The sequence below is a fragment of the Pelodiscus sinensis genome, chromosome 1 (assembly GCF_052426305.1).
Source record: "Pelodiscus sinensis isolate ZL-2025 chromosome 1, ASM5242630v1, whole genome shotgun sequence".
Lineage (NCBI taxonomy): Eukaryota > Metazoa > Chordata > Testudines > Trionychidae > Pelodiscus > Pelodiscus sinensis.
Genome location: NC_143052.1, coordinates 128,049,262 through 128,076,115, shown reverse-complemented (window position 1 = coordinate 128,076,115; position 26,854 = coordinate 128,049,262). Strand labels below are relative to the sequence as shown.

The following is a 26,854-nucleotide window of genomic DNA, read 5'->3' as shown; positions in this document are numbered from 1 at the left end:
TTCTCTCTTCCTTTGGAACTAATAGTAAAAGAATTTCACACTGAATATTGAATCGAGTGGTCTCCAGAAAAAAAAATCGCAGTAAAATGATTATTTTTAATATCCAGGGAAAAAACAAAGACATTTTTTCTTTCCAAGAATGTTAAATGTATCCAACATAACCTAGCCAGGAAGGAAGTCTGACTTTTGAGTTTAGCTTGGTCTTGAATATCAGCAGGCATGACTCCTCCCAACCATCCTTTCCCTCTTCAGTCTCCCAAGCCTTTACAGAAGGACCTGGCAGCTCTCTCTGTCTCTCTTCTAGGGAGAGTGACCAGACTGACCGACATGTTCAAAATGCACATACTCTTTAGAAGATTTAGTCAAAGATAAGGAAGCTATGCATTTGGTTGTCTTTTTGTGTAGGAAGAGGTCCTGGGAGAAAGTCAAGTTCCTACTGATTCCTCAGACATGTTTTAAATAACATATGGTGGCTGCATTCAAGCTTATGCTTTTAAAATGCTTGCTGTTGTGCTATTCCCACAAGGCTCCTGCAAGGTGTCTACAACACACACCACCGGTGGAAGTGCGTAGGGCATATATAGCTTCATGCCACAGCAAAAAGCAGGCTGTGTCCACACTACAGTGCATAACTGTTGTTTGTTGAGATGTTTTGCTTATGTCCATTCCACGACCCATGCTTCTACCCTTCTGTTGGAATTAGCCAGCAGGAAGGAACTGAAACGGTACAGGGCCAGCAATGCCCCTTATACTAGCACATGAGCTCCAGCGGGCACTAGAGTCAGCCTGACAGATATCACTGAGGGAAAAATCTCTGACAACAGTGCACACAATGCACATGCCCCTAATGTGTTGCTCATGTCCACTCCATGTCTTGAATAACAATAGTTACAGACCATTTTTTTTTCTCTGTGTTCACTGAGGGTAGGACAAGAAGTAATCAATTTAATTTGCAGCAAAGGAGATTTAGATTATAGTTAGAAAGTTTTTCCTAGTATCTAAATTCTAGTTTGAACACTAGAACAGATTATCTAAAGAGATTGTGGAATCTCTGGCATTGGAAAATTTTTTTAAATAGTCAAGAAAAACACCTGTCTGACAGAACTTAGGTATACTTGGCTCTGCATCTGCATGGGCAAATGGACTACATCAGTGTTTCTCAATCTTTTTTTATAACGTACCTCTTTAAAAAAAAAAAAAAATACTCCCAGTACCTACAGTTTTCAGACACACAATTTTTTTCTACCTTTGCAACACATTTGTTTAAACAATTTAATTGTAGCCGGGTGGTGGTGAAATTTTGGGGTGTAAAAAGTACAAAAATAATAAAGTGCTGTAAAACTTAAAACAAAAATTCAGTTTTCTCCAAATTTCAGCTGTTGACGTACCCCCCCAGATTTCTTTCAAATACCCCTAAAGGTACTGTACCACTGGTTAAGAAACACTCGACTAGATGATCTTTTGAGGTCCTGTAACTTCTGTACCAGTAACTTTAGCCTGCAAAGCCTGGAGTTGGATTTTCTTCATTTGAATGCGCACATCTCAACCAATGTGCCTTTTAGCCCCTTAACCTCCCTGCGAGCAAGCTGAAACGCTAACTAGACATGCTGTGAAGGCAACAAAGATGTCAGCATCCGGGTTGCCAGCATGAGCAGAACACTCCCTATGCCTATTTGAAGGCAGTCTATTCCTGTCCCAGACACTGACTAGCAGCTTCTTTTTGTCAATGAATAGAGTTTTTTGTTTAAAACAGTCTCTTGGAAGACACCCTCACATCCTTTATACTTGAAAGTTCTGTCTTCCTCTTCCTGTTGCTCAAGTCGAAATTTAGATCGGTTTAAAAACTCTTAAAAACTGGGGGAATAAGAAATGTTGTGTGTCAGAAAGTTAACTTTTATTTAGAACATCAATTTTAAAAAAAACCTTACTAGCTTTAGACCCTATGTACAGATAGAGTGGGATACTTAAAAGCACTTAATGCTGTCCTAGCCCTGAAATCAGTGTTGAAACTCCCATTTTCGTTACCAGAGCAGCAGGCCATTGGTGTGAGTTTTTGAAAATCCCTCCCATAATGAACCGTGGTAGTATGTATTACATACAAATACTGTGGTCTTCAGCTAGAATCAAATCAGGAACCTTCACCTCTAAAAAGCTCATGTTTGTAACATTTGGTTTAAAGGAAAACTGCAGGAGTGGTCCGTGACTCCTCCATTTGGGGAGGCTGGGCACCCCCAATCCCTTCCCCTGGGCCCTCCTGCCCATTCGCTGGCCACTCACCACTCATACATGCCTCTTCGCCCTCTCTTCTGAGGGCCCCATGCAGGCAGAGTGAAATGGGGAGGAGAAGAGGGGAGGGAGAAAAGAGCAAGTGGAAGTAGGGCCTGAGGGCAGAGCGCAAGTGGAGTCATAACTAGGGTGCTCTCCGAAAGCAACAGACTGGCCATTTGGGGAGGCTAAGCCTCCCCAGGCCTTTTATACTCACCACCCATGGAGACTTGTGCGGTGGGCAGGAGGGAGGAGAAATCAATAAGTTGTTATAGTCTTCAGATCCAAACAGACTAAAGACCTTCCTCTATGAAAGGTCTCTCCAGCCACCTTCAGAGGACTACCTAAGTGCCTCAAAACCACCATCTGAGTCAAAAGGTATGGACAAATCATGTCCCCTCTTCTGGCAAGTCTGTCTCACAATTGAGACTATCCCCAAGTCCGATCCTTGCCCTTGGCACTGATTGCCTCGAAAGTCAGCACTATGAACAGACCCAGCACATTGGGCACAATGCTGCCCAAGATGCCAGCACCGCACAAGAGAGCACACTCAGAGCTCAAGCAAAAACAAGCGGCACTGACTGCACTGTCCGCACCATCTGGCCACCACAGACGCAGCTCGGCACCAAAACACCCAACTCAATCGGCACGAAAGTCGGCACCAAAGAGACCCCGTGCCGATATGCCTCCTCCGGACCATCAGCACAACCCTCTCCCACGGCACCGAGTAATATAAGAACCTCTGCACCATCCCAAGACCATCGACTATTTGATGCCCCTGTCAGGAGCCACCCTTTACTGGCACTGGTATCCCCAGGTTCCTCAATACAATCTGTGCACTCTCGCAGGTTGCCAAATCTCTCTCGCTCTCCAAGTGAAGATGGCATTGAACCACAGAGCCATTTTTCTTCCCAGCACTCCAGTCCGGCACATAGCGCCCCGTCTTGGGATACTAGGCCTGCTACATATGCATACCTTGGTATGCGTCTCATTACACATATCCACCACTCCCTTACCCAGGGCAATGGCAATCATGGGATCCACGTCCTCATTCGAAGAGTTGCCATATCACACGTTCCGTAACATCCAGGGAGCCACCTCGTTCTCCCCAACCTTCTACCTCGATGACTATTCCAAACTCCCCGGTCCACGCTGAAATGAAGGACTCTTTGTCGGAAGGCGAAGAGAGATCCCCTCTCTATAAATCATTATCCTCGCCAAATAAGGCAATAATATCCACTACCCCACCACCAACATGACTCAAAGAAATTTCAAGACCTTTTTAAGAGGGTAGCTTTGGCACAAGAGCGAGACTTGCAAGAAGTTCAGGAAAAGCAGTATCGCCTCTTGTGAACCTTGCAACCTCCCACCTCCTCCAGAATTGCCCTCCCCATGGACGAAGCGATTATGGACCCAGCAGACATTATCTGGCAGACCCCAGCATCCATCACTTCAACCAATAAGAGAGCAGACCAAAAATACTTTGTCTCACCAAAGGGAATGGATTTTCTTTTTTCCTGCCCTCCACCAAACGCCTTAGTAGTTGATTTGGTTAGACACAAAGCCAGGCAACCAAATATGAGGGCAATGCCACAAGACAAGGACCACAAAAGAATGGACATAATTGGCCACAAAGTATATTCCTTGGCCACTCTACTCCTCAGAGCAGCGAATTATACCGCCATGTTAGTAGATTATGACTATTCAAATTACTCTAAATTCCAAGAATTTACACAATACTTTTACCTGAACATAAGTAGCTTATCCTCGACATTATGCAGGAGGGCCATACAATTTCTCGCACTGCTGTACAGTCTGCGATGAATGTGACAGATACAGCCACACGTGTCACCGCCTCTGCGATTGTGTTGTGGAGAATATCTTGTCTCCAACCATCAGGAGTGCCTAGGGATTTGCAGCAGAAAGTAGAAGACCAACCTTTTTGCTGCAAAAACTGATGAAGTACTTCACTCGATGAAGGACTCTTGCACCACCCTCCGGACCCTGGGTATGTACATGTCCCCATTTAAGAGAGCCAGATATACCAATTACCAAAGACATAGGGAGCCATACAGGCAGCAATCAAGATATGACTTCCGGCAAAAGCAAAGACGTAGGCCTCAACATCAACAGTCACACCAAACAGCAGCAGCTCAACCTTCCACCAAACAGCAGATTTAAAGGTTCAGTTGGGAGCCAGAAAAACTCTCCTTGTGGTTACTCCATCAATCACCTATCCACAATTCAAGACCTCTGCGCCTTCTTCCAACAATGGGCTCAAATTACATCGGACATAGACCTCATTCACTATGCTTACTCCATCCCTTTCATTTCTCTTCCTCCTACCCACCCTCCCTCCCCGTCCCTCTTTAGGGACCTCTCTCATGAGACCCTCCTACAGCAAGAGGTGCTTCACCTCCTCCTCCTAGGTGCCATAGAACCAGTACCAACAGAGTTCCAGGGCCAAGGGTTCTACTCAACTTGTTTTCTGACGTGGAAAAAGAATGGAGGATGGAGGCCCATTCTAGATTTACAAAGGCTCAACAATCACATAGCTTATCTATGATTCAAGATGGTGATCCTAGCAACAATAATCCCAGCATTAGATCAAGGAGACTGGCTTTCAGCTCTCGACCTTCAAGATGCATACTTCCACATAACAATCCATCCCACCCACAGACATTTTCTACAGTTCACTGTTAGTGTTCATCACTATGAATACCGAGTGCTCCCTTTTGGCCTTTCAATGGCCCCCAGGGTGTTTTCCAAGACATCAGCCATTGTAGTAACATGCCTATGTCGTAAGGGGCTCATAATATTTCCATACTTAGACAACTGTCTCATAAAAGGCACATCCCTCCAAGAAACGACGCACATGACCAAAACTACCATGAACCTTTTACTCCATCTCGGCTTCCATATAAATTATGAAAAATCCATGTTCCATCCCACACAGCTGCTGGAATTTATAGGAGCACACATCAGTACCGTTACAGCCCACGCACAGATTCAACACCCTATGCAACCTCATAGTGGTAGTACGAGTGACTCCTACCACGACTGTTCGCGAATGCCTAATGATTTTGGACCATATGGCCGCCACAACCTGTGTTGTCAGGCTGGTGAGGCTTCACATGAGATTCCTTCAATCTTTGCTTGCTGCACTTTACACCTTATCCAGAGACCCGCTCTCCAAGTCAGTTACCATTCTGTCACGGGTCCTCAACTCCTTGCACTGGTAGACGATTCCACACAATGTCTTAACTGGCGTTCCAGTCCATCAGCTAACTCCTATACATACCATTACAACCGATGCATCACTCATGAGATTGGGTGCTCACCTAGGAGCCCTCACGGCCTAGAGCAAATTGTTTTTCACAGAGCAAACCCTCCATATCAACCTTTTAGAACTGAGAGTGGTATGGTACACATACCAGCTTTTCCTACGCCACATAGTTCGCAAAACTATCAACATTATGATGGACAACACCACTTTCATGTATTATATCAATCAGCAAGGCAGTGCATGATCCTCGTCCTTATGAACACAGGCTCTCAAGCTATAGAATTGGTGCCTGGCACAACAGATTATCTCGTTGCTGTGTACCTCCCAGGGGTGTTAAATGTGACAGCAGACACCCTCAGTTGCCAGTTTTACAACCACCACGAATGGGAGATAGATACACACACCCTCACTATGTGTTTCGCTGATGGGGTCAACCAGACATAGACCTTTTTGCGATCAGGAACAATCGCAAATGCCACCTTTATTGCTCCAGAGCAGCCTTAGGAAAGCAATCTCTGGGGGATGCTTTTGCCATCAAATAGGACGCACCGCTACTCTATGCACTCCCCCCCCCCATTCTCCACAAGGTCATCATCAAAATCAGATGGAGCTCGAGTGATTCTCATCGCACCAGCGTGTTCGAGACAGACATGGTATCCATACCTCCTCAGAATGACTGTCACAGTTCCATATGCTTTTCCACCTCAACTCTCCCAGAATCACTGCACAATTCTTCACCTCGAGCTCCATAAAGTCCACCTCCATGCTTGGTTTCTTCACGGCTCCAGGATACCAAGAACACCTGCTCTGAAAGAGTAAAAGAAATATTGATCAACAGCAGAAGAGAGCAAAGAACCACTGGGCACCATCACGGCCCATTCCACCAGAGCCAGATCCTCTACACCCACTTTCCTCAAAAATGTACCTCTACAGGACATTTGCAACGCAGCCACTTGGTCATCAGACCATACATTTGCGCAACATTATGCTGTTGCATCCTCCATAGCATCATATGTGGCCATCGGACACACAGTATTATCGTCCATGACAACAATAGGGCTCCAAGCCCACCTCCACAATCTGACTAATGCTTTATAGTCACCCAGAGTGGAGCACCCATGGGGAAACTACTCGAAGAAGAAAGAGTTACTCACTTTGTGCAGTGACAGTGGTTCTTCGAGATGTGTCCCGCTGTGGGTGCTCCACTAGCCTCCTGCCTTCCCCTGCTTTGGAGACCTGCTCTACTAGCATGAATAGAGAAGGAACAGAGGGAGTTGCATTGCGTGCACACCTAACAGACACCAACGGCACGAGGAGGGACCATGGCGTGGCAGACACTGCTAGAAAAATCTCCGGTTGCTGGTGCAAGAACGCACCAGCACCCAGAGTGGTGCACCCATGGGACACATATCTCGAAGAACCACCATTACTGCACAAGATGAGTAACTCTTTCTTCTTCCGGGTCTCTCAGATTGCTTGTTGTAGCTTATTTTTCTTCCTCTGTCTCAGTCAGGGTCTGCTTTCAACATTTTATTTTCTCCAGAAACGTCCCTCTCTTTTGCCAAATATTCCTTCTCATGGTATCGAGAGCCTCTTGCATAGTTATTCATGCCATGTTGCAATAGCTGTTGCAGCTTTTTCCTACTTGCAACCTAATCTGTGTCCTGATTGTTAGTGTCTCAGGATCGTCCTCTTCCCATCCATAGTTTCTGTTCCTCTAGGGAGCACAGGCTCAACGTCCGTTCACCTAGCCCAGCCAGCTTGGGTAACTGTGCTTCAGAGCCATCATTTTCTGACCAGACTAGAGAGCAGAGTTGGGAATTGACCTTGTTGTGCCTCTTCTTGGTGTAGAGTTATCATCTACTCAACGTTGCCTGGTTTACCTACAGGGGAAAGAGAGTTTAGCTACTACAGAGGAAAAGATAATTTTCATTAATTTCAGGCAAGTGGAAATATAACCCTTAAGGCTTCCGCAATATCAGCTAATATTTGAGTTTTCTCAGGTCCCATCTTTTGGCCATATTTTCTTACTATTGTTCCCACTTGGGCACCTCCACACCCTCTGGTTGGCACAATCCCTTGGCCACGACTGCTACTGCAGGCCAGAAAGTGCACTAAACTGTTTACCAGTATTTCTGTTTGTGATCGTTTTCTCTAGTACCGTCTTACATCCAGCCATGTGCCTCCCCCTTGGGCAGTGCACTACCTTGGCATTATCATAGGGCTTCGAACATCTCTTGTTGAAGTGGGGAGGCTGACACTTTGATGATTCAGTTATTTTTCCTCCTTGTTTTTTGTTGTGTAGGTGGGGTCATCCTACTGTCAGTCCTTACTGCTGCTTGGTAGGGTAGGAGAAAAAACAATTATGAAAAACAATTGCAAAGTAGTAATAATCCCTTCACACCAAATAAACACACACATGCATGCGTGAACACACAAACATTTTAATTTAGTGTTAAACGTGAGATTTTAAACATTTATATATCAAGAAATCCAGAATTCATCTTGTTACAGCAGGTTTAACTCTGCCCCTGGTGTAGATGGTATAGATGCAGTGAACTAGAACCTTTCCATACTGTGACAGACCCAGACCTGCTGGCTGCCACATACTATGGTCGGAAGATATGCTGGGGCTTGGGTGAACAGCTTTCTCTTCCCTGAGTTAAAAAAAAAAGGCCAAGCCTAAATGCAGCATAATCAGGCAGGCACCTGAGGTGAATTGGATCTTGCTAGATGCTACAGGCTAATTAGACATCTGCAGCCAATTAAGGCCTATGGAGCTGCTTTAAAAGGTCTCCCCATCCCCAGGCAAGGCTGGAAGAAGGAAAAGAGTGAAGGACAAGAAGAAGGAAGTTCTGTGTGCAGGAGCTGTGTAGGTGTGAGTGGAGGACTGAGAGCAGTTACCAAAGGAAAGGTACTGGGAGGGATCATTTGGGGAAGTGGACCAGGGAAAAGCTGCCAGATTGTGAGTGGCAGTATCCCTTTCTGTTGCCACTGCCTTAGGGTTCCTGGGCCAGAACTCGGAGGAGTGGGCAGGCCTGAGTTCCCACCCAGACCTTCTCACAACATCTCAACCTCTGCCTCGAGAAGGGAAATCAGGACTCCAGAGGGGATTTTACTCCAAACTTATGAACTAGCCTGCGATGAGTATGGCTTGGTAGACTGTGGCTCCTGCCTCTAGTGAAGAGAATGAGAGCACTTGAGGCTAGCACTATCCCTCAGTAGTGCGAGACCCATGGGGAACAGCTGGAGCTTTGTCTCACTATTGGCCTATTCCAAAGCCCACTGAAGTGACTAGAAAGACTCTCATTAACTTCAATAGGCTTTGAAGTAGGCCCTGCTTGGAAATCTAGAAATACTGTGTACATTCTTGTGTCTCATGTTTAATAAAGATGAATTTAAACTGGATAGATGCAGAGAAGGGCTACTATATTAGAGAGGAATGGAAAATCTGCCTTTGAGAGGAGAATTAAAGGGCTTGGTATGTTTAGATTAACAAAACAAAGGAGATATAAATCAGAGGGAATAAAAATCATAGGGTTGGAAGAGGCCTCAGGAGGTCACCGAGTCCAACCCCCTGCCCAAAGCAACACCAACCCCAACTAAATCAACCCAGCCAGAGCTTTGTCAAGCCAAGACTTAAACACCTCCAGGGATGGAGACTCCACTACTTCCCTAGGGAACCCATTCCAGTGCTTCACCACCCTCCTATGGAAATAGTTTTTTCTAATATCCAACCTAGATCTCCTGCACTGCAATTTGAGACTATTGCTTTTCATTCTGCTATCACTGAGAACAGCCTCTCTCCATCCTCTTTGGAACCTCCTTTCAGGTAGTTAAAGGCTGTTATCAAATCCCGTCACTCTTCCCTTCTGTAGACTAACAAGCCCAAATCCCTCAGCCTCTACTCTTAAGTCATGTGCTCTAGCCTCTAATCATTTTGGTTGCCCTTTGCTGGACTTTCTCCAATGTGTCCACATCATTTCTGTAGTGGGGGGGGGCCCAGAACTGGACACAATACTCCAGATGTGGCCTCACCAGTGCTGAATAAAGAGGAATAATCACTTCTCTAGATCTGCTGGAAATGCTCCTTCTAATGCACCCTAATATGTCATTAGCCTTCTTGGCTACAAGGACACACTATCATATCCAGCTTCTCATCCACTATAATCCCCAGGTACTTTTCTGACGAACTGCTACTTAGCCAGTCAGTTCCCAGCCCATAACAGTGCTTGGGATTCTTCCATCTCTGCGCTTGTCCCTGCACTTGTCCCTGTTGAGCCTCATCAGATTTCTTTTGGCCCAGTTCTCCAATTTGTCTAAAACACTCTGGACTCTATCACTACCCTCCAATGTATCTACATCTCCCCCTAGCTTAGTGTCATCTGCACACTTGCTGAGGATGCAGTCCATCCCCTCATCCAGGTCATTAATGAAGATGTTGAACAAAACTGGCCCTAGAACCAACCCTTGAGCACTCCACTTGATACCAACCAGACATTGATCACTACCCATTGAGCCCGACAGTCGCCTTCTATCCACCATTCAATCCATACTTCCTTAACTTGCTGGCAAGAATACTGTGGAAGACCGTATCAAAAGCTATGCTAAAGTCCAGGTATATTAAGTCCACCGTCTTGCCCATGTCCACAAAACCAGGAAGGGAGAGAAGTTATTTAAAATTAGGGGCCAATGTTGGCACAAGAACAAATGGATATAAGCTGACCAGACAAGGGATACTAGATGAGGAATTTCTCTGAGTTACTATAGAGAATTATTTCCCAAGCTTCTAGCTGGAGGTCTCACCCATGCATTCAGGATCTAACAGATCTCCATGCTTGGTGTCAGGCAAGAATTTTCTCCCAAGTCAGATGGATAGAGACACTGGGGGTTTTGGCCTTCCTCTGCAGCATGGTCCATGAGTTATTTTCTGATAAGAACTAAAATGGTGGATTCTCTGTAACTTGAAAGTCTTTAAATCGAGTTGAGGCCTTAAATAACTCAGGTTATGCACTTATCACAGGAATGGGTGGGTAGGGTTCTGTGACATGCAGGAAGTCAGACTAGATTATAATGGTAGTCTCCTCTAGTCTTACCTTGAATACTGCAATGTACAGATGTATTTCCTATTGTAAGTAAAGGGAAATATAAGGAAATGTTGCTGGTACTGAAGTTACCCTATTTACTATATTCAGTAAAACTGGTTCATTATTAACATATTATGTTTGCCCAGTAGTATGTCCCTTTGCCCATCATTGTTTAATCTTGTAAGAAAAAAAAAGCATGCACACAGTACGTGCACAGAGGAGAGTTTGGGTTGCTATAGTAACCTTAAATCTCAGTTGCTTTACTCCTATGAGTTTAAAATCTGTAATGTAATGTTCCATTAATGTGGTTTATTAAACTCACTGTTCTATTTAGTTGTTCGTATGAGGTCAACTCCTGTCATGCCAGGGAGTGAGACCTTTTAGAGCAAGGCGTATTATAATCCAAATCATCAGAAAGTTGCTAGTGCTTCACAGGCACTTCTCAGACATTGATTTGCTTTGTGATAGAGGGAATGGTTCACAGCTTTAAACCTGAAATTCAATTTTGGAGGACAGGAGATGTCAATATAATTGTATAAACATGTAACTCAATGAAAGACAAACACTTCAAACAGATGCTAAAAAGAAAAAAGCAGCAGCATTTTATTTTCACTTTATCTCCTCACTCCATGTGATTTTTTTTCCCCCCGTGTGATATTTTTAGCCCACTCTCTCAAGTCATCCCACTCTCTACTTGTAAAAATAAATCTAAAACTGTAAGTTTGGTAACAAATTGTGTGAAATGGCTTTTCTTGTATTGGAGTCTATTGCTACTTCATAATCTTCCCCAACATCTAAATTGAATTGATTTATCATCTCTCCATTAAAAGAAGTTCTTTCTGACTGTTGGTGCAGTAAACACAGAGGAACTATATGAAAAGAGGGAATGTTGTCTAGTGGTTAAGGCAGGGAACTTGGACTTCAGAGTTCTTCAAAAACTTCAAAAAATGGCTCCAGTTTAGGCTCCTGCATTCATTTTTCACTACTAAATTTCTTACCCTGTTTTTCAATAGTTCTGACCACACAGAAACTACTCGATATTCTGTAGGAGCAGCTGGATGCATAGTCCCATTGATAATCAGGTACTAAATTTAGGCACCGAGAAAAGGATTTAGGAGCTTAACGCTAGATAATCATTTCTGGAAATCTTAGTCTTGGGTTCTGGCTGTGCCACTCTCTCACTGTATGTGCTTGAGCCAGTCTCTTGGTCTCTCAATACCTTGGTTTACAAATCTGTAAAATGAGCACTACCCTCCCTGGGCTTTACTTAATTGGTGTTTATGAAGCACTTTGAGATAGTTGGATGAAAGTGCTCAGTATTTCAATTCTTAGTTTATGAATTAATAATGAAAAATATGTCAATTCTGGAGACTTGCCACACAAAAAAACCTGAGTAGGCCTTTTTGAATAGGCAGAACTGTGCACCAGGTTATCTGAGGGTATTTTTACAAGTACAAGCTGAGGAAATAGGTGGGATCCAAAGAATCAGGTGCAGTTGCCTAGCATCACGCTTGCCGAAGGGGTGGTACAAAGGGGACAATTGCCCAGGGGCCCAGTGGGGGCCTGAGAGCCCTGGTAGATGCCACTGTAGCTCTGCCAAAAAGCATCTTTTGATTGAAAGATGCTTTTGATATGCTACATGCAAGTTCTGGGACAGGTTTATTGAGCCCTATAACCTACATGGGGCATATCAAAAGCATCTTTCAATCAAGAAATCAAGAGATGCTGCAACTGCTCCCCAGAGCAGGAAGGTTGGGCCAGGGGAAGGGAAGGGAGGTGCGCTGCAGCTGCCCTGCTGCTCATCCCAACAAGTGGGGATAGAACAGGGCTGGACCAGGGCTCCTGTGGCGGAGGCAGGGGAGCCACTTGGGGCTTCTCCAGATTGGACAGGGGGCCATTGATTTTTGCCCTGAGGCCCAGAATTGCTGACCGTGGGCCTAACACAAACAGATTGCTTTCTTTGGCTAATCGAGAGTTTCCCCTCCCTAAAATCAAAAGGACTCATTTTCCCCTAAGCCAATCCCTGTTGGAATGCTGCTGTTATTACAAGAGTCACAAGCGTCAAAGCATTTGACAGAATTGCAAACATCTGTGTCTATAGCCAGCCATTGCTTCATCCACCGCCAAATTGCCAATTCCTCTAATGTGGTATTTTGCAACCAGAAAGATTCTGTTTTCAAGAAAAAGCATCTCTTGGGAATTTTTAGTTGGCAGCATCCTGGAGTTTAGCCAGGATACAGAGATTTAAAATCCTTCTATTGCTAAAAGTGCCAAGGACATAATGAGCAGGACTTTAATGGACAATTTCCCTAAGAACTGCAGGATTATTTTGGCCCAGAGTGAGGTTTTCCTTCACTTGCCATGTAAGTGGGTAACATTGTTAACTTACCTGATAAGTGCTGAACTTATGAGTGCTTTATCGGAAGTTATCTGCTCCAACTAATCTTTCACGCAATCCATTGGCCATTTGTTTTCTCATGATTGGGAAGGATGAGTATAATCACAGTTGTAATGAGTCCATCTAGCCAGCTGCTCTCTCCATCGAAGAGAATGAGCATCCACCAAGACGTGCAAGTTCAGTTCTTAAGGAGGCACATCTTGTAAATTTCCACTTTGTAACTTCACAGCATTTAGAGTCTTTGTCGGGAAACTTCTCACCTTTCTCTAGTCCCTGCAGGATGGGACTAGAAAAGGGGCAAGCAACAATTTTGGATGGGGGGAGGGGAGGAGGATGGCGCTACAAGAATTTGGAAAGTGGTCAAGGGCCACACTCCCTTCCATGATAGTAATGGAGGAAATGTGGGATGGTGGTTGGGTGCAGATGGGATCGTGGGGAAAGGGATCTGGGTGCAGAAGGCGGTCTGGGGTCTGGGAGGGAGTTTGGGTGATGGAGGCAGTTATAACCTGGGTCACAAGACTGGGGTGCAGGGTTTTGGATTGTGACCTGGGGCAGGAGATTATGGTGGAGGATCTGGGAGGAGATATGGGCTAAGGAGGGGGCAGAGGGTTTGGGTTATGTGGGGTTGAGGGGCAGGAGTGTGGGGGCAGAAGGTTCGGGGGAGCAAGGGGCTGGGGTGTCAGAGGCAGGCTGTGGCTGGGAGACATTACCTGGGTAACTCCCAGCCAGCAGACCAACACATTTCTCAGGCAGCTTCTCTGCCTACCCCCACCCCCGCACAGGCTGCAGGGGCCATGTGGGTTGATGAATAAGTGCCCAGGAGGGGAGGGGGAGTGGTGCTTCACAAGCTGCCTGTTCTTGAAACAGGCAGCTCCCATTGGCCAATGGGATTGTGCTGGGGGCAGGAGCATTGCATGAAGCACCACTCCTCCCTCGCTGGCTCACAGCTGAGAAATGGATGTGGCAGCCGTTTTTCTGAACGGTGTTGGGAGGGGCACGCAGGTCAAGCAAGGAGTCTGCCTGAGGCTTCCCACTGAGTCCGTATGCCAGATCCAGTGACTTGGCGGGCTGGCTCCGGCCTGTGGAGGGTATTTTGCCCAGGTCTGAACTAGAGTGAAGAGGAGGAAAGGAGTGAAGGGGAGGACATAGCTGCTGTTGCTTCTGAAGGGACAGATCTGTGGAGGAAAGATGGTGACGCTGCTTTTCTGGCTTGGGAGAGTTGAGAGGCAAGAAGTGGGACAATGGAGTGACACTCAGCTTATTGTGGTTTCATGCAAATCCCCGTTTTCCTTTTAGGGAATATCATTGTATACAATATCGTGTTACTGCACCACAGAAGGTGACATTTAGTTGTTTAAAAGTCAAGAGGCTGATTCTTAGAGCAACTTTAATTCTTTCTTGCCTCTGAGCATTGCAACAGGGCTTTCCAATATAAGGATTTGGAATTTTTCTACTACACTGATCTATGTGAATCTCTCTCCACAGGTCCAAAGCAACAAAATCCCATAATAAATAGCAGTAAGCCAGTGTAGAAGACCGACAAATAGGCTTTGCTGCTCCTTAATATCCGATCACCACACAGCTGAGAATGTGGATCCTTATCACTATGCTAGAGGTTGGACAACAGAGTCCTTCTTAGGACTTGCCTACACACAGAGCTACTATATGTGGGAACAACTGTTCCTGAAGAACTCCATATGTAGACAAGTGCTTAGACAGTCTCTGCTAGTTTTTGCACCATCTAGGCACTGCAAGACACTATCTCCTCTTACAACATAACTGGCTTCCGTTATGACATGTGATTTTACTCGTTAATATAGTTTATATAGTTCTCCCTTTTTTAGTATCACAGTTGCCTAGAGTGAGTTCAGTTTTTCAATATTTCCATTGATGGAGCCTCAATGCCCTCTCATGGCAGCTGTTCTACTGTCAAACTGCTTTTTCAGAGAGCTTTTCTTTCTCACTAAGTGAAACTTGTTCCTTTCTATCTAACAACCATTGCTTTTTGTAATATAGTTTTGGCTACTCTCAGGCTACTGAGACTTTCCCCTCCTTTGTATCTCTTTTTTTTTATCATTGATTTGCATAGAATTCTCATATTACTCTCTTCATAAATGTATTATGAAAAATGGTACTGACATGGTATCAACTGAGTCAGAGTTCAGGGATTTTGCACATTTATGGATGCACAGCTGTTGTTTTTCTCAGTTATGCAGTTTCCTGCACATTCATTGGTATATGTATCTGATTTTGCATAATAATTTACAGTTATAGTTCCATCATTTTACACTATGCAGATTCCTTCATTCTGATTGACTGACATTAGCCAGTTATACTATAGGGATTTCTCTTCCATGAAAATCTCCATATTCTTGATTGGCTACTATAACCCTCTACTCTGAGTATGTCCATTCTCAGAATTTTCAAGCTACTGGCAGCAGCAATAATGTCGCATCAATTTCTCATGCCTTTCATTTCTTTGCTGGGATGTACAATTGCATTTCTCTGTCTGTTTTCCTGTTTTATTTTTAAAATAGAAAAGCTGAAGTGTCACTCAGGCAAAATGGGTTACAGGATCTTGTGGATCCGAACAACCTTCATTTGTTTGTGAGACATCATTAACCTTAATTGTAATATTTAGCACTTCACAACGTAAAAGCTCTGGCCAAATGTTGCTTTTGGAGCCTCACACAAGTCCTTTTTAAGACAGGGAAACAGATACATAAAGTCTATATTACATAGGTACTGAATATCCATGGCTCCCACTCACTTCCTTTGGAGTTGTGGCTACAGAACACTTCTGAAAATCATGCCCAGAAAGGCAGAGGGCTAAACTGTGCCTTCCAGGTACATATGGTATACACCTTTGGTATATATGGTTGTGACTATTTTCTTCCACTATTTGATCTGAGGAAGTGGGTCTGACCCACGAAAGCTCATCATCTAATAAACCATCTTGTTAGTCTTTAAAGTGCTACATTGTCCTGCATTTTGTTTCAGGTACAGTTATTCCATGATCAGGAACTGTCAGGGTTCAGCCTTCAGCAGTGCACAGCCACACTGCTCCGGGGAAGCACACTTTAACCCAGGGCTGGGCAAAATATGGCCCAGAGGCCAGATCTGGTCCACCAAGCCACCGCATCTGCCCCTCAGACCACCCTGCTAGGATCCTTAGGCATGCAGCTGCCATGGTTTAAAACACAGTCCTTGCGGCTCTCTGCTCTGCAGGGAGAAGGGAAGCTTCATGCAATCTCCCAGTCCAATCCTCAGTTCCTATTGGCCAGAAACAACCGACCAATAAGAACTGACCTCAGCCAATTGCTCAGCTCCTACTGGCTGGAAACAGTGCAAGCCTCTGACTCCTGCCCACCAGCACTGCCATGCAAGCCCAGTCACACTTTGGTCACATGGGACTTTTTCCAAGACTACACAGTGAGGCAGGTAAAGAGCTGTCATTAAAATGCAAAATGGAACCCAGCCCTATGCACAGCCCATTGACTTTGCTGCCTTTCTCTGATGAGTCTGTGTGAAAGAGTGAGGAAGACAGAGAGAAGAATAGAATGAAAAGAGAGAGAGAGTAAGAGATTTTTGTGCCAAGCTAAATGTTTGGTTTCAAACGCAACAGACAAGGAACTCTGTCCACTATCATTTTGCTTTGGGATAACACATTCGAGCCAGTCCGTGATCTCAAAGGGTGTGTCTAGACTACAGGGTTTTGTCGACAAAAGTGGATTTTTGTTGACAAAACTATACCTACATCTACACTGCCGCTGAGTTCTGTCGATGTTATGTCGACATAACTCAAAGGCAGTGTGGACGTAGGTATAGTTTTGTCGACAAAAGTCCACTTTTGTCGACAAAACCCTGTAGTCTAGACACACCCTATCTGTCAACAAAACTTCTGTGGACAAAAGCTTGTAGTCTAGACGTACCCAAAGTGTGGTCAGGAATATAGGATATATCATGTAATAAATAGCAAAGGTCTCCAGGAGGAAATGCAGACCCGCTATGGAAATAATTATTCCCTTTTATACTTGGACCTAACCCTCTTTTCCTTACAGCCATCGCTCTGTTGAAGGTCACCAGAAAATGTAAAATGCCTTATGATGGAAAATACAGGATTATGTAGCACTTTAAAGACTAACAAGATGGTTTATTAGATGATGAGCTTTCATGGGCCAGACCCACTTCCTCAGATCAAATAGTGGAAGAAAATAGTCACAACCATATATACCAAAGGATACAATTAAAAAAAATGAACACATATGAAAAGGACAAATCACATTTCAGAACAGAAGGGGGATGCAGGGGGGGGGGGGAGGAAGGTAAATGTCTGTGAGTTAATGATATTAGAGGTGGGGAAGGGTAGATGTCTGTGAGCTAATGGTATTAGAGGTGATAATTGGGGAAGCTATCTTTGTAATGGGTAAGGTAGTTGGTGTCTTTGTTCAACCCCCTGCGGAGAGTGTCGAATTTTAGCATGAATGACAGTTCAGAGGATTCCCTTTCAAGTGCAGATTTGAAAGTCTTCTGGAGTAGGATGCATGTAATTAGGTCGTTGAGACAGTGTCCTTTCTGGTTGAAATGGCAAGAAACTGTTTTTTCTTTGTGATCCTGTCTAATATCTGTTTTGTGGGCATTGATCCTTTGGCAAAGTGTCTGAGACGTTTGTCCAATGTACATAGCAGATGGACATTTTCAGAACATGATAGCATAAATTATATTTCTGGATGCGCAGGAATATGTATTCTTGATCTTATAACACATTTGGTTTGGCCCAATAATGGTATCGGCAGAGTGAATATGTGGACAAAGCTGGCAACGGGGTTTGTTGCAAGGGAAAGTACCAGGGTTGGTATTAGTGTGGTATGTCCTGTGGTTGTTGGTAAGAATCATCTTGAGGTTAGGTGGTTGTCTATAGGAGACTATGGGTCTGTTTCCCAGAGCTTCTTGGAGTTTAGTATCCTGTTCCAGTATAGGCTGTAATTTATTGATAATGTGTTGGACAGGTTTAAGTTGGGGCCTGTAGGTGATGACAAGTGGTGTTCTATTGTTGGTTTTCTTGGGTCTGTCTTGTAGTAGATGGTTTCTAGGTATTCGTTTGGCTCTTTCAATATGCTTTTTTATTTTTCCGGGTGGGTAGTTGAGGTTTATAAATGCTTGGTAGAGATCCTGAAGTTTCTGGTCTCTGTCAGTGGGATTAGAGCAGATGCGGTTGTATCGAAGGGCTTGGCTATAGATGATGGATCGTATGGTGTGTGCTGGATGGGAGCTGGAAGCATGTAGATAACTGTATGAGTCGGTGGGGTTTTTGTAGAGGGTGTTGTCTAATTTTCTATTGTTGATTTGTACTGTGGTGTCCAGGAAATGGATCTCTCATGTGGAATGGTTCAGGCTGAGGTTAATGGTGGGGTGTAGGTTGTTGAAATCTCTGTGGAATGTCTCCAGTGTTTCTTGGCCATGCATCCAGATCATAAAGATGTCATCGATGTAGCGTAAGTAGAGAAAGAGTAAAAGGGGACGGGAGTTGAGGAAACGTTGTTCTAGGTCAGCCATAAAGATATTGGCATACTGTGGGGCCATGCGTGTACCCATGGCTGTGCCGCTGATCTGGAGGTATAAGTTGTTCTCAAACTGGAAATAATTGTGGGTGAGAACAAAGTTACATAGGTCTGCTATCAGGTTGGCAGTGGTGTCCTCTGGGATAGTGTTTCTAATTGCTTGTAATCCGTCTTCATGTGGGTCTGGCCCACGAAAGCTCATCATCTAATAAACCATCTTGTTAGTCTTTAAAGTGCTACATAGTCCTGTATTTGTTTCAGCTACACCAGACTAACACGGCTACATCTCTATCATTATGATGGAAAGACACCTTTGAAAATCTCAGATGTGGGAGCTGAGCATCCAAATCCCATAGGTCACTTTTCAGAAACTCAGGTGAAACGTCCAAAATATGCTGCATGTGCCCAGGAGCTGGGATAAAGGTGGCACTCCATACATTACCTAGACACTCCCTTGGCTTGCTTTTTAGGGCCAGACTGCTGTCCAGATTCCACTCCAATGCAGTTCCCTTGATCTGATGGTAATAGCTACCATAGAACTTTTCTAGGGCATGGAACCCTCTATAAGATCTCAAGCAAGTGTGGTTGCCATGGTTTTCTAAAATATTCATTTTTATTCTTCATTGAGTAGCTGCATCCATGTACTCTACTTAAGTGTGAGCAGGAGTACTTGGCCTAGCAATACCTTAAGGGAAATGCCCACGCCCTGCAACCATAGTCCCTCCCCTCGCTGTAAAAGTCCAGTGTCACTACAGTCCTCTCTGTTCCTTCTTACCACCATGGCGAGAGTCAGAGCTTCTTGTCGATTCCACCTCATACTTGCAATCTAAGATTTGTTTTCCTTTAGGTAGTAGTTAGTAGTACCTTAGGTTAAGTGTACTAATAGTATAGTAATAGAGTAGTGGGCTGCCTTGTATGCTGTTTTTACCAGTGTTCAAGCATTGTCTTGTTTTGGGGAGGAGGGGCAGGTGATCCCCAATAGTGACCCCCACAGTAGGTGCTTGCCAAGTGCTCCAACTGCAAGATGTTCACCAAGAGGACCCAAGTGGCAAGAGACTTGAAGCTGCAGCAGACCTGCTGGAACAGCGCAAGAGGTGTGTGTCTGATCGGCAGTCACCTTCACATTTGTCAAGCGATATCTCTTCTTGTTCAGGATCAAGTCTTCTCCCAAGAGGAAGAGGAGTTCTCCGTCCTCTGATACAGAAAGGAAGAAGTCCCATAAAATAAATCTGGACCATTCCAAGGCTAGGGGAGACTTCTAAGGGAAGTGTCGATGGGCACCGTTCTGCCTTCAGCTCACGGGACAGAGCAGTAGTGTCTTTACCCACTCCCCACTTCTGCACTGAGAGTAGCTAGGGCTGGTTCTATTGACTCTAGTTCCAGCCATGGGATATCTGTTGTCTGGTACTGATGACATCAGCCCCAGCGCTGACTGCCTCCACACTGGCAGCATACTGGAGGAATAGGCTCAGGGTCACTTGTAACTGCAACGATTTAGAAGAGGCTATCACTGTTGGACTGGATGATCTTGCTCTGGAGTGGGTGAAAGAGTGAAACCACAGGCACTGAGGAATATCCTAAATATTCCAAGGAGGCCACTGGGCCCATGGATAAGGCATGGTTGGCCAGCTGTGCACTCTGCAGGGGTCCCTGATCTGTACTGCAGGAACAGGAGCAGGCTTAAATTCAGCAAGGCCTTGTTTGGAGCAGAACTCCTGTAAATATTTTCCCTTGACTCTAGCCCAACCCTGCTTGTTTTTAACCAGCAGTCCACAGCCCTCTGGAGGACCTTGAGCCAATTGCAGGGGGATCTGCAGGGCTGTACAGACAGACACATTGGCATTAGAACTCTGGCCATTCTCCAGGTCCTCCTACCCACCTGTGCAGGGGGATAGGTTGCCATTTTGTGAAGATTGAGTCCCCTCTCTCGCTTCAGTTCATGTTTTAGCAGTCCACATAAAGGCATCCCGTCCCTTACTCGCTTGCGTAGCCATACTGAGTCCTTAGCAAGTTGTGCTCTGTGTCCAATGAGAACAGTAATAAATTTAGAACTATCATTTTGTTGTTCTTTTTAACCAATTTTTCATTAAGCAAGAGGGCCATGAAATATTTGCAATGGAGTTTATGCCACGTAAAGACTAGATCAGAAGAGGTGAACGTACCTCAGGAGCAGATGGACTAAAAGAGCAATTAGCGTTTATATGTCGAAGTGTATTCTCAATTGCACTACAGAAGAGCATCTGCAGCAGCACAGCAGCAGATCTGGCCCGCTCCTTACCAACCCACCATAATGTTCTCATGCACAGGGAAAGGTGTGACTACAATAATAGTACATTCTGGTGGTGGAAAAGTTACAGACCTTCTGATCTGATTTGCAGCCAACCAACCTCACTTTTCAGTGCTGAGAATGTGCAGGCAAAATATAAGTGAATATGCCCTGTGCACTCAGTTATACACTGTACTGAACGTATGCTCTATTTACGTATAGGGGTGAGATTCATACTGTAAATTCTCCATATACACACTGGTGCTTGGCCACCATTTCCCACTGTTTCACTGTAAACCACAAAAATGGTCTTTTTCTCCATTACATAGGTCTCGCTCTACTTTTAGCAAGTTTAAAAAAAACCAACACTACGTTGCTAGTGTTTCTCATTTCTTGTTTCAAACATTTTGCCCAGCACTAGTTGTAAGGGAAAGACAGTGTCTAGCTCTTACCCCAATCCAGTTCAACTACTTCACTCCTGTCCCCCAGTGGTTTATCATCCAGAAATGGCAATGGACAGTAAACAGGGAGCTTTTCTGATTTGTCATGCATCATGGATATGGTCTTTCACAGCTTGGTATCTGCTCCCCTGCAGTCTGCACACCCATGGCTTTTGTAATCCAATCAACAAACAAGTGCTCAGACTGATAAGAATGAACAACAGACAAGAAAAAATACCAAGCACAATCAAGCTCAATAGGACATTTATGCATCCCTTAGTTTCTCCCCCCTCAGAGTCTAAATAAAGGCTCAATGCCTTGTATAACGTAGCATCACCCCCTTACTGTTGCTGACCTCTCCCAACTCAAACTTAGCTGCCTCCTATCACAGATATACATGTTTCTTATATACGGCATGTCTGACAATTTGGGGCTGATGCATTCCATGACGTTTTAATTCTTGAGAGGTTTTAATATTTGTGTTATAAGGTTAGACCTGGTCCAAACAAAACACTTGTTTTGCAACAGATGATGTTTCCTCGTGCTTTGCTTTCCTGCTGCCTAAATACAGCACTAGTCTGTTAATCTGGAAGAGTTCTTTCATGTAATAGATACAACCTATATGCTCATTTGAGACCAAAACTGAGTGTGAATGCACTTTTTCACTATCTTTTTAAATCAAACATAGCTCTCTATTCCAAGGACATTTGCTGCTTTAATGTTGCATACACTATGTCCCTCATTATATATAGTCCATTGATGTTAATGGAAGTTTCTACTATGATGGGTTTTGAATGAGACCTGTATACCTGTCTCACCAATAGCAGGTCTTGCAGCCATGAAACTAGCCTGAAATAGGCCAGATAAGGAATGGAGAAATGGCTTCTCTCCAGACAGCATGCAAGAAAGTCTGTACTTGATTTCATGAATCTCAACATTGTCTAGTTTTTCCTAACATAGGGAATTATTTTCCTGATATTAAATACATGTAATTGATGTTTAATTTTTTATTTTTCAAATGGCAGAAAGAAGCCAAAGGTTGGATCTTGGGTAGTCAGGTGAGAGAAAACTCCCAGGCAGTGAAAGTATCCCTTGTTCTCTCTGAGAAGTAGTTATCTCCAGAGAAAGCAATAGCATTTAAGAAAATAACATTGTCCAGCTTCAAAAACCTTTGCTAATTTGTGTTAATGACTACTGTTGTGAATAACTGACTAATGTAAATATGAGCCAGCTTCTGATACCCTTACTCACATTGAGTAGCAGCTTACTGCTCACTTGAAGTCAAGGTAGTGATCCATGTGCTTAAAGCTAAGCATGTGTTCAAGTGCATTGCTGGATGGGAATCTCTGTGGTTCTGCTGTGCTGTAAATTAATTTGTACTGGTTTTAAAGACTGAATGATTTAAACTATAGAAACAGCTGCTCACTATTTTAATCTCAGTGGGTGAACATTTTAATTTCAATGGGTGAAAATTTTTGATAATCTCTCTGTTTCCAAACATACTGATATGTTACGTGAAAACCTAATTTGCTACTTTCCTGTGGTCAATTTCAGTTCTTGTCCTGAGGAAATTAGAGATTGTGTCATGTGCTAATTTGGAATGAATAGGGGGCAGCTAGTTCAATGCTTTGACATTATTGTACTAAATTAATCTGTTGAATCCAATTTAACTTGTTTTCCTGATTGTTTTTGTTTATGGTGTGCTAGCTGCTTGGTGCAGGTCTGACTGCCTATTTTGTCTATATTCTCTATAAAGAAGAGGAAGAAGATGCGTATTCTGTAATGTGACTGGTTAGCCTTCTTTACCCCTACTATGGTATGGTGCGTGTGCTATTCTTTTAAATGCATGCCTGGGAATGCTCTTGTGACTTGTGACCATCTTGCATGGTTTCTTGTTGTTTTTCTTGGGTGTTTGGTAAAAGGCTGTCAGCTCTTTCTGCATAGCATAACCTATAACGGACAGTCAACCTTGCAGTGGCTTTGCATGCAATTTGCCTGCCTTTGAGGAGTTGTGTCAGAGTAAAAAAGCACTAAGGATGATTAAATGTTTGTAAAACCTAACATAGAGCCTGTCTTCAAACCCACCTTTCCAAGACCAACTTGTTCCGTTGAACTGTTCCATTGAAGTCAATGGGTCTACAGTGGCTCACTTTCACTTTTTAATGGCCTTTGTATCTAGTAGTTAGCAATGTTAGTAGAATTCTCCAAGTATTCCTTTTGCTATTGGGAATACAGCAATCATATTACCTAATTACAGAAGCCAAGAGCGTAGCAGGATTCCAAAAAAGGACTGGCTGTTTCTACAGATGAGAAGATCCCCGGTTACATTTGATAGGATAAAATAAATTACTTTCATGCTTCAGAGAATCTGTTAACCTCTAGTTGAGAGGATGAGGAAGAAACTTTCCCCTAGTTATTCCTTAACTGCCATATTGGAATTTCTTGTATCTTCCATGGAAGTAGTGTCAGAGACAGAATACTGGATTAGATGTATCAGTGATCTTATTTTGTATGGCAGTTCCTACAGGAGAAATCCTGATCCCATTCAAGTCAATGTCAAAGCTCCTATTAACTTCAAGTGATGCCTGGGATACAACTTTATCTTCCTACAAATATTGAAAAGGCAGCGGTACTCTTTAAGTAAGAATTACTTATTGCAGGATCAGGTCCTAAGCAAACAAATTAAAGGCGAAATCTCTTCAATTACTAGCATAACTAATTTGATCAAAATAATGTTATTGGTGTCAGGAGTAGATTTTTCTGAAATAGTCTAACTTTTATTGTAAATTTAATTTTTGTTTTATTTGCAACTAGAAGATTTACCCAGCACTGCCCGGGTCCTTAATTAATTTGGGGGAGAGGAGAGAGCAAGGATATTACTTCAAAATAACAATGCCAGCATCTACACTGCAATTCCGTTATTTCAAAATAAATTTGAAATAATGGATGGCTTATTCCGACTTCTGTAAACTTCATTCCACGAGGCATAACACCTACTCCGAAATAGCTCTTTCAGAATAGCAGTAGTGTAGACGCTCCTCCCCAGGGGTCACTCAAAGTAATTACTCCCTAGTGCCTCCTAGGGCTCTCAATTGAGGTAGCGCATCCACATTAGGGAAGCCGACCTCTAATTTTGAGGCTTCCTTGTAGTGTAGATGCGCTATTTCGAAATAAGCTATTTTGTAGTATTTCTTCCAGAATAGCTTATTCTGAAATAAGAGTGCACTGTAGTTAGTCTCCAAGGTGCCGCAGGACTCCTTGTTTTTCCATTCAAGTCAGTCAGCGTGCAAGTCAGACCCTGGCCTGGTCCCTAAAGCATCATGGAATCTGACACGCACATGGACAATAAAGGTGATGTTTTCAAATGAGTTGGGCTACAGACAAGGTGGTCTGGTCCCTAGCAGGTATCACAGATGCCTTTGGCACAGGGCATGTGTAATATGTGAAAGTAACGGGAATCATAGAATTGTAGGACTGGGCACTGTTAACTCACTGCTAACTGTCACTCAAACCATCGCTTTGCTGGGTCTCTCATTGCAGGTGGAGATTGTGAACTCTTATATGCATGTGAACAGTGCCCAGCCCAACGAGCTCCTGCTCCTGTACTTGAGCATGTAGGTGTCATTGTGTTACAAATAATAACAACAGTGCCTGGAATCAGCAGTGATCAGGGTCACCTCTGATTGCCAGGGCTGAACCGCAGTCTGACCTCTCTCCTGCAACAAAAAGGCCTTTTTGTTATTTCTGTTGCAAGCCAAGCTTCTGTGTAGACCCAAGCAGGTTTGGGGGCTTCATTTTCATTAATGCTAAGGCTACATTAGAGCACAGAGAGGCTTTAAAGTGGGCATACGTGAGATTTCCACTCACTCTAAGGCCCCTTCCCACTGCTAGAACTATAAACAGTGACTTTGGTGTAAATGAGAATTGGGCCCTATGTTTTCTGTGCACTGTCAAACTGGTAATAAGCTATCTTGTGTGTGAATTGGTTGTAGATCTTTTGCCGCCTCCTTGCTATGTTGACAGGCTTCCTTGTCATAGAACTGGAAAACAAGCACCTGCTTCGGCTTCATGGAGATGTTCTGTTTAAATGGCCTGCCAAAAGAGTCGGACTGCAATTAAGTCAAGATGTGACCCTGTGCATCAAAGCCTAATTAGTAGAAACAGCTGAGGCAGAAAATGGGCCCGGCAGCAGAGCTACATGCACTGCACGCACATTCCGAGGGCGAATGCCCCTGCTCAAGCAAATAAGCAAACTCTGAGATTCTCTAGCATTCTCTTGCCCCAGAGCAGGGGTAGCCACTTCACAGCCCCCACATCAATGAAGTGCTGCATACTGGGGTAGATACCTGGCCCACATGGAATGGAGTCCACTGGGAAGAAGGGACTGGGAGGGTGAGCTGTGCCAGAGGTGCAGACTTCATGCTCATCACAGTGCCCATTGCTGCAGAGAGCAGCAAGGGGTGGGACATGGGCTGGCCAGAGATTCCCACACAGTTCAGATCTTCTTGTTCTTTGCCCCACAGAGCATACGGCCAAATGGTGACTATCGTGACCATCAGCTGAAGCAACTTTTGTGGAGCATCTGCTCAGTTGCCCTATAGTATAGGGAAGATTCCTCCCTTCCCACTCTGCCCTGTGCCTGGCCTAGCTCCAGACAACAGAAGCCTGGACACAGATTTGTGCTTTAGCACCAAATCCCATTCTCGGAGTCAATGCAAATTTGGCATCCATGTCAGCAGGATCAGAATTTGTCCTTATGGGCAGGTGAGACCTTGCCTGGAGCCTTTGCATTGGGCTGATTTAGAGCTTAGAAATGCACATATGCATAAAATACATCTTGCAGCTTTGCTTGTTTGGCAAACTCAAAGACCAAGATGTTGTGTATACCTTCCTCTGAGTGAATTTGCAGCTGCCCAACCTAGTAATGGTTAGGATTCTGTATATGTTCTGTCTAAGCACAGACAAGGTCTTAATTTGAAACAGTTGGAATTTTTTTTCCTAATCTCTGCAATTCTTCATAATCTACATCTTTGAAGATATCCAGAAAGCAATAAGATTCCTAATCACTAGACAATCAGATTGATCTCATAAATTAAATGAGACTGATTTCAGGGGTGGTTAAATCATCTTCAACTTCAGAAATGCCCCTCTTTTCATCTACTTTTTCGTGGCAGCATGAAAAGTTTCAGTCATTCAAGAAGCAAGCAGTGGGGTCAGGGAGGTGAAAAGAAGAAAGCCAAAGAAGCACATACAAATTATGAGAATATATTTTCATTACCAACTGTCAGCCCGGGAACTATAAATAGAATCATGATGTGAACATTCTGCAGCATGGAAAAATAGCTGCCAGAAATTAACCTACTGTGACAAACAAGACAGAAGTAAGGTAAAAACAGCTGAGGAGATGGATGCCAAGGTCTCCAATCAGGATGTAGTTACTTTGTAAGATCTGTCGGCGTGACTCTCCTTGACAGGGCCTTATCCTGCAAGTGCTTCCCTCCTCACTAACTGAAATCGTTCATGGGGGCTGAGGACAGGAATTAGGTGGCTG

General features: G+C 44.0%; 1 protein-coding gene across 14 annotated transcripts in view; it reads left to right on the top strand.

Annotated features, from left to right (window-relative positions):
• TSPAN11 (tetraspanin 11) overlaps nucleotides 1–26,854 on the top strand; it is a 202,058-nt gene that overhangs the window by 141,800 nt on the left and 33,404 nt on the right. Inside the window, exons 8-9 of one of the 14 annotated variants that reach the window (XM_075900427.2) lie at nucleotides 22,329–22,361; nucleotides 23,011–23,119. The exons of 10 other annotated variants lie outside the window; for them this stretch is intronic. In XM_075900427.2, coding sequence (XP_075756542.1) covers nucleotides 22,329–22,361; nucleotides 23,011–23,091 — 114 coding nt within the window. In that variant the 3' untranslated portion in view covers nucleotides 23,092–23,119. Of the gene's footprint in view, nucleotides 1–22,328; nucleotides 22,362–23,010; nucleotides 23,125–26,854 lie in introns of all 14 variants that reach the window. 3 more of the 14 variants (XM_075900422.2, XM_075900462.2, XM_075900464.2) reach the window with 3 other exon arrangements.